This window comes from Tauraco erythrolophus, chromosome 6, assembly GCF_009769465.1.
Source record: "Tauraco erythrolophus isolate bTauEry1 chromosome 6, bTauEry1.pri, whole genome shotgun sequence".
Taxonomy (NCBI): Eukaryota; Metazoa; Chordata; class Aves; order Musophagiformes; family Musophagidae; genus Tauraco; species Tauraco erythrolophus.
Window position 1 is genome coordinate 63,739,894 of NC_141470.1, and position 12,780 is coordinate 63,752,673.

Below are 12,780 nucleotides of genomic sequence, written 5' to 3' on the forward strand. Positions count from 1 at the left end.
CCGATCCATGTCTGTTCCTGCATCTGAAAGACCAGATTTTCCTGGGGCACATTATGGTAACCTTTGCTCATTCATGTTGTCTATATTTGGATGCATGAAGTGTGCTAGTTCAGAACTTGTCAGGGCTTGTAGGCTTGCAGAAGAGTCCTTTGGACTTCGTCCCTGCGCTGGCTGGAAACTCGGATGAAGGCTTGGAAGCAAAGGAAGGTGAGCAGTTAGGAGATCAGACTTGCAGAATGGGACAGGCTGTCCATCATCAGTCTCTACAGAGACACAGATCCCTTCTTTCACCTTCCCTCCTCGCATACAATGTCCAGTAAATTGTGCTGGGAATTACAGCTTATTCCTTGAACCAAAAAATGTTTTGGATGTTTAATGGCTTACTACAGTTGCAACTTCTGTGCTTAGTTTGAAGCCTATTGCAGTTGTTCTTGGACATCCTTGTATTTTTCTCTGTATTCTTGTTTGAAAAAGGACATTCCAGCCTTGTGTAACTACCTCCTAGAAGTCATTAATATTAGTCTCTAGAAAGGAAACGCAGTTATTCTATGTTGTCCACTGGCCCAAGCGACTGGAATAGAAATACCTTTGAAGATTAAGGCCTCAGTAACACAATCTCACTGGCATCAGGAGGACAGCAAAATAAGGCCTGTCCTCATTCACCTCAAGACAAACTATTTCTGGCACAGGGTGTATTTCTCTTAACAAACATTTTCCAAAATTATCTTTGCATAATGATCAGTACAGAGATGAAACAACTGAGAAGGGGCAGAAAAGCCATGTGAACATCAGACTCGAGAAACTGGAGCAGTTGTTGCATCTCTACAAATTCGGAAGGCTCCTACCACAAGAAATAAGAACCTAACTTGTTAAAGCAATTTTTATTTAAGTATTTGGAGGGAAACTTTCATATCATGAGTAAAAATACTAGAACTGAATGTTGTTAAAAAAAGAAGTCTAGATGATGGGCTCTCTGTGCAAACACAGCAGTTTCTGATGGAAAGGGGAAGCGAGGGTTTTCATAACATACTCCCTTTCAAATAAAAAAATCAAATGCTAGTTAACTGCAGTACATGTCATTTTTTTATACAGTCAAGAGAATGAAAAACAAAAAAAAGCAATTTAAGAGAATGCAACCTACAATGGAATAAATTCATTCGCAGCAGAGACAGAATAAGACTGCTTTTATGAAAATTACAAAGAAACATGACACAACAAAAATAGGGTGTGGGGAATTTTCCACTAAGATTAAAAATGAAAAACAAACAAAAAAATTCACTTTTTGAACACCATTGTTATGCAAACACATATGAAGTTTCAACCTATTTTTTTTCTTATACATGGGAAACACTGTTAAAGTGAATCTTCAAGAGTGAGAAGGCACCATGAACTGTTGGCTGATACCTTTAATGCACACTCAAGAAAGAAGAAATGATCTGGCACGATGCAAAAAAATCATTAAGTGTTTATATATATTCATATACCTTTTCATAAAAAAAAAGCGGCAACAAGTCATTACTTCAGTGCCAAAATGTACTTTTGTCTGTTGACTCGCTCATTAAGATGATTTCTCACGCAGACCTGTATGGTATTTTTATACAGTGGTCAAAGTGTGTGATTTTGAGTCGTTGCATTTCATATTAGATTGGTAAATCAAGCATTTTCTAGGTTCTGAGAAGCCAATCCTATGAAGTATTCCTAACCTCTACGCAAATGGAATAATTAAATGCGCTGTCTAGAATGGAATACTCATCTGTCCGAGGTGGCGATTTCGCTGGATTCAGTTTGATATGTAATGTCTTGTAGCAGATGTTATAACAAAAATAACTTTTGCTTTTTGATTTACCTCACTGAGGCCATTAATGCTGTTCCTATAGTTGGTTTTCTGGAGTTGGATGACACTTCGCTGCTGTCCAAAATGAGTTTGAACCTTAACCCTCCAGAGTTTGTTCACTTTGTTGCTTATATTATTGCACTAGCTACTAAAGTCTTATATCTTCCTATATAAATCTAATTGTTCAGAGTGCAGATTCTATATTTAGATAATGAACTGTATGAAATAAATAAAATAAGGGGATTTTCTGGTCAGAGTTGCTGATATGTTGAATACCTTAATTATTTCTAAAGTAAACAGTTTTGGTGTATATTCTTAAAAACCTATGGTCATTCAGCATAAAAGCCTTGACGTAATACTTTAAGAATGGATTTGTTTTCCTTCTCAAAAATGCATCAAAGAATTGTTTTAAATACAGAATCTGTGAGGCTTCCTACAAATTCATCTAAATCGTAATACAAACACAGTTTGTAATTCAGATAATATAGAAAGTTCTCTAGTGTCCATTGAAGTAAGGTCCCCAAAATGCAGTCTGTTTTATTTCTGAATGGGAAAACATTGCAAAACATTAAGCGGTTCCACTGGCTGAATAGGAGAACTGAGGAAAATGAGGTCTTCTCTCGTTATCTACACAATCCATGCTGTCATCTGAAAAATGAAAAAAAAAACAGTAGACAATTTTCACTACCTTTTAAAGTAAACAAACTAAGATAACGCACGGTAAAGTTACTTCAGAAAGTTTTCACTGTCGCCTTTTTCTTCCACAACTTGAAAGGACAAAGAAACAAGAAGTCTTAAATCTCACCCCAATAAATGGCCATCACAGAAGATCCTGATTGTTGTATGTAAACAGTTGTTCGATGTCCATTTAAAATTGCTAGGAGCTGCATTGCTTAAATCTATACTCTGAATTTCTGGCAACTGCTATTTCAGAGCATCAAACATGCTCAGTTACCATGAAAATAAAATATTTTTTGTTTGAATATGGACATTAGTCCATACTCAATTGACTGATCACACATACACTGTGTTTGTGTAGATCTACACATCCAAAACTCATGAACAGAATTATTTTCCAGTGGAAATGTGCAGATTTGGAAAAGACAACAGTAGAAATAATTTCACTATCTTCTAAACCAAGTTTTTCATTTCCCAAACTGGAAAGACGTGCAAAGTTTCACATCACTTTACCAGCTTCTTGGTCAAATACATACATGGAAAACCCGCAAATTTGAACTGATGCTTTTTCACATGGTCTAAAGAGACTAAAGGTAACATTACAGCATATCACGTCTGGTTGTCTGAAGAACATAGTGGGTAACATTTGGGAAAACTTTACCTTGGTCAGGAGGAGTGATTGTTATCATTTGTGCTGTAAATTCTTCATCAAAGTATCTTGTATCTGTTTCAGATGTAACTTGTGGCTTAAAAGGAGGTACAAGCTATGAAAGAAAAAAAAAAAACAACTGTCCATTTACAGATTCTTGCAGTTTCTTGTTTGAAATAGGTAGAATTTGAAATAGATTTACAAGCTACAGTGCTTCTTCCTACATTCCTAAAATAAGTTTAAAAAACACCAGTTCATAAACAAGGAACCATATACAGTACAACAAAAAGTATTTATTTAGGTGTGAACTTCCTATTCATGGGCCATTTAAGGCACTTTGTCTCTAGGATTTAATTGCACAAGGAAAAACCTAAAATCCTAACATTTCTTCAAGTATTACATAACACACTTACAAATGTTTAAAAATAAATAGCTTATACTGGTTCTCCACCAACTTACATGGAAATTGTCAACTGCATCTAGTCAGATTTACGCTTGAGGAGGATGAACATGAGTAAGATGCTCAGTGATATCAAACTGATCAGCGAGACTTGCGTATCACCAAAAGGGTTGTAACGCTCACAAAAAACCTCACCTGCAGAACTATTGTGCCCGTGCAGCTCTGACTGCAACTGTGCTGTAGGTCGGGCCAACCTGGGAGGATTCAGGACAGGGCAGCAGCAACATTAAGCAATTACACTCCCCTGTCCCCAAAAGCAGGTTGACACGAACTCTGAACTTAGAAAATCTGGAGCGTTTACAAAAAATCGAGGATGCTTAGCGGTGAACGTTCTCCTCTTGTTGTATCATGAGTCGTACTATTTGGGTTTCGTTCTTGACACTCGCTTAGGCAGAGAGGCTAGAAATCATCCATGTGTACCTAGGCAAGCTCTGGCAAGAGCAACTCCAGATGGAGCGGAGCTGCTTGACTGGGGCTGGAAGAGGAGCACGCCTGGGAAGCGGGGTGGTGGAGCTGATGCACAGAGTTGGAACACGTACAATTTTGGAGGGCAACGGAGCTGGGATTCAGGCCTTGCTCACCTCCACGCTGCACGATGTGGCAGAAACAGAATGTAAACACTGTTCTTAGCCCTCCCACAGAGGGCATGTAATAGCTCTCAGCGCTGGGCTTCGGTTCGCCCACCACTGGGGTTAAGCATGGCCATCTTTTAATAGCACAGAGCCACACCAGGCAACAATTCAGGAGCGTGATTGAGGAAGTGTACGGCTTCCAATCTGAAACTGCAGGGAACGGTTTGTCAAGGCGAATGGAAAATTGCTCCAACTGGAATTAAGCAGTGAACCTGAGACTTGCACTTCGGCTTTTACAGAAATAAGAACACCACCGACAGAAATGACTCCCTGGAAAACACCAGCAAATCTCGGGTGTACAAAACACCTCTTCCTCATCCCCAACTTCTCCTCCAGCTTAGATCTGAAGAATCATTTGCTTGGCAAGTCAGTTAATAAGAAAAGCTCTAGCTTCACACTCCCTATCGTTAGGATCATCTTTCTGGTCTGTCTCGAGAGCACCTAACAGTGTTGTCCTGTCTCTCAAACAATGACTCAATAAAGCTCCTCTATTTTTCATGTAAAGACTGTAAGAAGTGTAATCTACACATATGGTGGCATTTCCAAATACTAAGAAACATTCTACAGTTTAAAACCAATTTTAAAAAAATCAAGGGACATAAAAATTCAGTTTATTGTAAGAGAACACAATTATAGTATACATTCATCATAATTTTTTGTTAATTACTAATCATAGAATGGCATAGGCTGGAAGGGACCTTAGAGATCATCTAATCCAACCTCCCTGTCATGAGCAGGGACACCTCTCAACTAGATCAGGCTACTCAAGATCAGGCTACTAATGATTGTCTGTGCCCAAGGATGGCTTAAAGGAACCTGGCAAATGTTCCTGTCAAAAAAAAGGTAAGTCCTTCGATTGGGTCTTTATGTGCTAAATTTAAAAAGAAAAAGGAAACAGGATATCCCAAGTCACTCTGAGCCTTCCAGTCCTCCTGAAGCTATTGACCAGAGAATGCTTCTCATTATAATGTTATTAACACTCTTCCCAATCAAGTCACACCAACACACTATGTGTAAAATCCTGTTGAGGATGAGCATTCTTTCTTTCACGTTTTAACTATTCTCCTCCTCCTTGTGGCAGTTTTCTGCCTGCTCCTTAAAGCGAACCTGGGTTTGTTTTGGACAAGTTGTGCGCGCGCGGGTGAGGTTCTGTCTGTCCTTTTAGGCTAACGGGGGTTTTGGCACTCGCGGTGCTCCCAGTTGCTCTCGCTTGCTGTGCGCAGCACAGAGGGGTTTAGGCCTTGGGCACTGCAGCAGACACCTGAACTGTGCTCATCAGAACGACTCGGAGCACCAGTCCTAGGTGAGAACACAACGTGTAATGGGCTACCGCTGCCTGTATCATTTTCCCTTTTTTTTGAGTATCTGTTAAAAGCAATTCGAGACAGATTATGATGCACCCACAAGACAATATTTCCCCCCCCAGCTGTCAAATTCAGAACATTAAGCTGGAAACAGAGGGGAAGCCGCAGACAGCTCTAACGCTGGCTTTACCAAGCAAATATGTTGCTTTACTGAAAAGCTGTCACTGCAATAGCTCTGCAGCTCAACTGGCAGAGGTGCCACCTGTAGCCTCCCACTGCTGCAGACCAGCATGATACCCGCGGGCTTATGTTGGTTTAAGAGACAAAGACGACCAGAAAATCCCATGTGATGAAAACCTCCTTGTGTACATTTCGCTTGTGGGTAGGCAAAATACTGCAAATTAAATTGCACCTTTTTTTTTTTTTCACCAGAGACAAATAACAACACTTTCAGGAGAGTCTAATGAACGTTTTGAATTCTTGGTACAACCCCAGTTATTCAAAACTCCTTATAATTCAAAGCAAATCTATGTTTCCAAAATGCTTAATTACAAAGCAAGCGTTCTCGATTACCCCAAGCCTATATTCATAAACATATTCCGCATTATCTGGAGATAGCGGGTAACCAAGCTTAGCACACAAACACCTCAGGCAGCTGACAAAACTCAGCTTTTATCTGTGAGACTACATTTCGGGTAAACGCTGCAAGATTCTCTTCGGACCACTCAGAACGTAGGCAGCAATTACTCACGGGCTGTTCGAAATCTCTTCATCTGCACAACATAGCTATTTCTACAGCAGGTAATGGTTTACATCCAATTCCAGAGGCACATGCTAACGGGACAGGAGCAAAGCCAGAATCCAGTCTCCTTGGATATGCCAAGGTCAGAAATAGTCTCTGTTAGGCACACTGTTTTCTTCAAAACATGTAACATTTGGAATTTCCTGGTAGTTTCCACAACAATCTGGGTCAGGACAATTCATGACGGCTTTCTCAGTCCAATGGATAAATAAATTGCCTCCAGCTTCTGTGATTTCTCCTCCCTTCAGGGAAGCGAGACTACCATCAAATAATAAATAACTTCGCTGAAGTCATTTGAGCTCTGTTATCAACTTTTTACCTTAAACTTCAAAAAAATAGCAAAACTCCAAGTATTCAGCTTGCCAACTGGGTGAAAATGGGGGTAACCTCTTGTTCAGAACAATAATTCAGATACACTTTTTATGTTATACGGAATAAACTCCATGTAACTCCCTCCTGCCCTCATGGCCACACACAGCCCTCTCTCAAGGGATGCTTTGAAAGGACAGAGGTCTAAACTGTATCTACACTTTCAAGGCACAAAAACTTATTTTATGATTTTTCAGTTCCCTTTAGCCACACAAATCTGTGAGGAAGTGAAAGAAGAGAAGGAAACAGAGCACTCTGTAATTGTATACAGGCACTGGACAATTCTCCCACTATGGTATGGAAACCAGTGGTGTTATGGTCTATGTTTTTTAAGAATACAAACGTTACTAATAGATCACTGTATTAGTTTTACCAAAAGAATCCACAGAATTAAAACTCAGTTTCTGCTGAGCTTCTTACCTGCTCCTGCTAACTAGAGGGAAAACTAAACCATATTTAGAGATCAAATGAGAGGCTGCAGGGAGAAGGAGGGAAATCAGGAAAGGCTGGAATTGAGTGAGATCCTGTGGCGCCAGTAGATGGGAGCCTTGAATCACCAGAGCCACATTCTAGTTAGCTGCATTTCACCTGAGCGTTATGGAAAACGTGGCTGGTGAGAATCAAATGGGAGAGGACAACAGCAGATCACCCTGAGAGCACGAAGCAGGGCATCTTGGAGGAGTGGAATAAGTTATCTGTGGATGAAGGGACAGTGAGCCATAGACAACTGATGAAACACTCATATGGAAAGGGCTGGGCTCTTTGACTTCAGTGGCTCCCATTGGAAAGCTACAAACTCAGTGGGTCTCAAGGAAAATCAATGAGAAACACCATGAAGCGCAGACACTTCACATCAGCCCTCTGTTACCAAAAAAAAAATACTAGGCTTGGATCGATGCAAGAGTCTACACTTCTCTGCACTTGCCTAACTCAGTCTAACTACATCATTAAAGACAGGAAAAATGCAAAAGGAACAACCAACTTGTCTTCCACTACTGCCTCTATGAAGTTTTGCTTCCAGATGCTCAGGAACCAACAGTAACTTCTGGACTTGCAAGGGATATGTCAGTTGATAGCAAGGAATGACAAAAAGAATTCAAAGGAAAAGCTATTTTAAAAGCTTTTATGCTGTCTAAATTCAGGAGCAATTTTGGTTACATCCTATTTATTCAGTCACAGAAACAAGTATCTCATTGAGAGAGACTCCTCTCATTGTGGAAAAAAGCTTTGGTCCACAAGTAATCCAATTTCAGTATTTTAAGAATCATGAAGCAATTCAGCCTTGTTAAAAACAATTGCAAACCTCTTCCACGGAGGGCTTCTGTGTACCTTACACAGGGTAACAAAATCTGGAACATTCAGTATACCCACAGCTACAATTCACTTTGGGAGAACAGTTGTACAAGTACCTTTTTCTCGTATACATCTTGCCAAACAATGCCAGCAAAGAACTTGTGCTGCATAATCTCCTTGGCATCATCAGGACCACCACCTAACCTGTTTGGGGCAAAATAAATAATTAAATGTTTGAGTATCTTTATTTTTCTCATACAATTTTTATTAAACAGTTGTGAAGAAGTTTATATGATACATTTGGGAGCCGTTCTAGCATTTGCTTCATATTTGTTTTTTGTGCAAGGGCTGCAGGATAGTCTATTTTAGGCTTCAACACAGTTCCCCTAAAATATCTGAAAACATATTAAAAATAGAATTAGAATAACGGTGTCTCAAACAAACAAGTCACAATTGCAAAGACCTCTCCTTCAGGAAAGATGCTGTTCTAGGGACCTGAGCAGATCCTGCAAATGAAAGGTCTGAGCCGCACAGCCTTCTCTCTTTCTAAATTAACAAGCGACTACCCCTTAACAATTTTCTAGAGCAGTGTGATGCCAGCAGTAAAACTGAATTTGATTTTAAAATGTAAGAGAGGCAAGGATTTTTAAGACAAACTGATTTATGCAATCTAATTTAAATTTCCATTAAAGAAAACAGTTGACAACTGCAGTGATAATATCGTGTTGTATGCAAATCTTTCCTCCTCCTTGGCTTCACGAAAGCACAAAGGGCGTTTTATTGACTTAAGGTATATCAAGATAAAGCACTTTTACTCCAAAATAAAACTGTCCACACAGCTTATAGATGCAATCAGTTTAGTTGCAGTTTAGTCTTGAGCTAACAGATGCTTAAATTTTGCTGTGGAGGTCAAAATGTTCTCTAAAAGATTGAACCACATCTGCAAGCAAAGGCATGCACTGAGAAAACACAACACAGAATGAGTAATCAGCAGGAGACTTACTTTCAAGTAACAAGGTTAAGAAGATGCTCAGGATTTTAAGTACAAGAGGTGTCACCATGTGCATCCAGGCTGACCTCTGGATGGTATCTGCTTTTTCTCTGATTCTTGGCGCCACTGGCAAACTGAACTATTATCCCTATTTTAAGAGCTTGGAACAACGGTGCTACGTGATCACAGCTAGAGCTCTACTGCTACAAAAAAATGGGTCAAGGACTGTTCTTTGTACCTGAGGCCAAGCTGCCTGGCCAGGCCTCCTCCACGCTGCACAGCAGTTGGCCCTGAATCTCCTCCGGCCCACATGCAGCAACCCTGTGGCCCTATACATGATTATTTGACAGTAAAGGGAAGGGTTTCGGTTCAAAATACCAGAGATAACGTGAAGGCTGTGCTACAGCCCATTGAAGTGGGATCCCAGAGTGCATTCTCTGGGATGTAGCTTGAAGGCACAATGCTACTGGGTCAGTTTTGGATGACTGTTTAGCAAGGACGAGTCAAATACAGTGATGCTTTGTCCATACTGCCAACTGCGAATGGATCCTGGTGCATGCACCCTCTCAGTCATGTCCCAGCATTGTCTTTGGAGAGTACAACCTGGCAGAGGCCACAGCTGTACCAGACCCAACAGCAAAAGTGACTGGCAGTTCAGGGTCCATGCTTGCTTCCTGGCCCTCTTCCATTTAGTGGCACAGCAACCTAAGGGGTTTGCTCCTTCACGTTCCTTCAGGAAATGTGCAGTGGAACAGGGAACAGGTCACAATGTTGCAGTAGCAAAGCTCTAGGTGACACTTTCCTTCCCCATGTAAGCTCTAAGACTAAGCCTAAATTCACCCTAGAGCCCCATAGGCCAAACCAAGTTGGATGACATCTCCCTCATCTGCCTGGCAGCACCTTCTACAGCTGCACAGTAGCCTGGAACAGAGACAAACTCCAGGGCAGCCTGGGAACAGAGACAAACTCTATGAGTAATCATCTCTCGGCTGGTTCCCCACAGGTCTTAGTCTCAACCAGGCTCCTCGTTGCTTTCCCAGCACAGATGACGATGGCTGGTGAAGAAGAGGGTGGAGTCGATCCTCTTTATCCATGGATGTTTGCACTTCTGCACAGAAGTTCAGGACTATGAGCTAAGAAGAACCTGAAGCATGTTTTGCAGAAGCACGCAGGAAGGCTGGCTGGCTACAGCCACATATGAGTGCTTTGGAGAATACTTTATCTAATACGAGCCTTTGTTCCATGAAGGGCAAATATACATTGAGGGAAACGCCAAGAAAAACCTCAGATGTTTCACTAACCATTTAAAATCTATACTATTAAACAAATCCACTCAAAGCAAATGGGGAAATGATAGAAATCCCATGTTTTGGATATGGACTTGTTCTAAAACACACTGGTGTTTCTAGGAATTATTATGAAAGCACTCTCTCGAGGTGAACAAAATTAAGTCAACACCTAAACACAAAAATCATGGTTAAGCCCCAATGAGAACTGAAAAAGCAGCAGGTTTGTCTTTTGTAAAGACATGGAACAACTGAAGAAAAATATAGCAGAAATAAAAGCCTTGAAAAGATTCTTGTACAATAAAATTAAATTCTAAAATGTATTTAAGTCTTCAGAAAGAACCAAAAATAGTATAAATAGGACTTAAAAAGAAAAAGCTACTGAGATTTACAGGAAAGGAAATGTAACAGAAAGTGTAGCAGCCAAAAAGCTTATTCATTTAACTTCCATCTATGTTTGAGCGCCTTTATTTTTGTTTCACCTAAATCCCAAGGAGAAAATTATTAATAAGGTGCAACATCAATACTGAACTGAAACCATTTCCATGATTTTAATTCTTCTGAAACCGTATTGTTTGCAAGTTCCTTTAATCACTTCATGACAAATGTCTGTGCTCCACTAGTCAAGGGCAATCAGCTATCACTCTACAGAGAAATCATATGCAAGTATTTAAAAAAAGTTTATGTACTGTTATTTTTCTTTACATACAGTGTATAAACACACAACCAACAGTGAAAGTAGTATTATCACAGGCCAGAAGATTGCAGTTAGTGAATCACAGGAAAAAATACTGTTTCTCTGCTTGTCTGTGTAAGAGTAAACAGTGCTCGGCACCCAGGTCCTTTCCAACTCTTTACGAAGAAACCTGCAAACTTCTGGTTTTGTAGTTAAAAAAGTCTCTACAGTAAGGACAGCCAGGCTCCAATGCAGGAAAGCGAGAACAACTGCCTTCACTCTGCCCTGTCAAATAATCCCATTCATAAGCTCATTGTCCTCCATAGTAGGAGCCACAACAGAGTCTGACTGTGGGCGAATCCTCATCTGAAGAGACTGTCATACTTCTAGGAGACGGATTGCTGTGGTGTACAGATCTGCACGTCCACCGTCCTCATCTGAGAAGACAGCCACAGTTTTAGGCACCATTTTTGTTGCCGTTCTGTCTTCACACGATTTGTCTGACTCCCCCCTGCCCCCAAACCCGGTTCTACAACAGTGCAAAAACACCCACTGGGCCCAAGAAAATCAGCTCAGCAAAAGCTATTAATGTTCACCAGCTCAGAGCACACAGATGTGTACTCCTCCTTCTCTGACACCATCAAGATGGAGGCTATAAAGGCCATATTCTTCTCAAAGCCCTGTACACAGAGTCTTTGGGGGCTTTCCTGCTCACAGATAAGACTTTTGGAAAGCCTAACGCAACTCTCAGCTCTGTGCAGAGCTTTACTTGCCCACTTCTTCATTAACCAAATGTGCGTGATACAAACGTACTGGATCTAGTAACACTGGAAAAGCTCCTACCCTCCAATGTTAGTAACCACAAAAGAGTCATGTTTGAGGATGCTGAGGCTTGGGAAGTCTCTCAACTACCAATTTCTAGAAAGCTGGGGGGGCGAAATCTCTTTAAATTTCCCTTTTATGTTTTCTTCAGCTTCAACTTCGATTTCCTATGGGTGAACTGTTTTGAGTTCCTCCAAGCTCATTCTGAATAGCTTTGGACTGAATTGATTTAGACTAAAATTATTATACACAACAGCTGACCAGCTACCTCAGTCTACCTCAAAGCACCTGGTGAAACATGCACAGAGACATGATGAGCACTCTGCAGTTTGAGAGATACCCAGGACACTAGAGTTGTCTGGAGATAGAAACACTTTTGTACTCAAAAAGAGAGTATTTCAAAACTCTGGATGCCCACAAGGCATGAAGTCTGCTGCCTGAGAGAACCAGCTATTCAAGGCTACCTCCTCCTGCCTGCCACCAGCTAGCTGGGACCTCCTCCAGGTCCCTGCAGTCCCCATGACTATCACCTCTACCTCTTCTAACTCCAGCAGCAGCTGCACAGGCTGCAGACCTAGCTGTGTCCGAGAGCAAGTTTGCTCAAGCCATCTACCCTTCCCATAACAGGGCACCACAAACACAGGATACAAACATACACCTTAACTACAAATCACCTCCCTTCACAAGGAAAAAAACCCCACAGTTTGGTTTTCATGCAGGTAAAGGCTTGATTGACCCTGATCGTTTCTGAGCATCTGCAGCCAAAGCTGCATTCTGGATGTGGAAAGAGCCATCATCACTAGAAACAATGAAGTGCCAGATCTCTATGTGGCTGCAAGGACTGATCACCAGTTCCTAGCGACCAGCTTCAGTGCTCCAAAGCCTCCACTACACATCTGTGAAGTCATTAAATCTTTTAACAGGCGTTTGTGAAACGCCGCATCTTCTTCCTTTCATTCTTCCTGAATGGCAAGGTCCAGCAGC

At 41.0% G+C, this 12,780-nt stretch overlaps 1 protein-coding gene across 1 annotated transcript in view; it reads right to left on the reverse strand.

The window, feature by feature from the left end:
* Positions 1 to 1,138: 1,138 nt before the first annotated feature.
* AKT1 (AKT serine/threonine kinase 1) overlaps positions 1,139 to 12,780 on the reverse strand; it is a 75,810-nt gene continuing 64,168 nt past the window's right edge. Inside the window, exons 12-14 of the mRNA XM_086614155.1 lie at positions 8,138 to 8,225; positions 3,174 to 3,276; positions 1,139 to 2,482 (exon numbers count right to left, since the gene is read on the reverse strand). Coding sequence (XP_086470281.1) covers positions 2,403 to 2,482; positions 3,174 to 3,276; positions 8,138 to 8,225 — 271 coding nt within the window. The 3' untranslated portion in view covers positions 1,139 to 2,402. The remainder of the gene's footprint in view (positions 2,483 to 3,173; positions 3,277 to 8,137; positions 8,226 to 12,780) is intronic.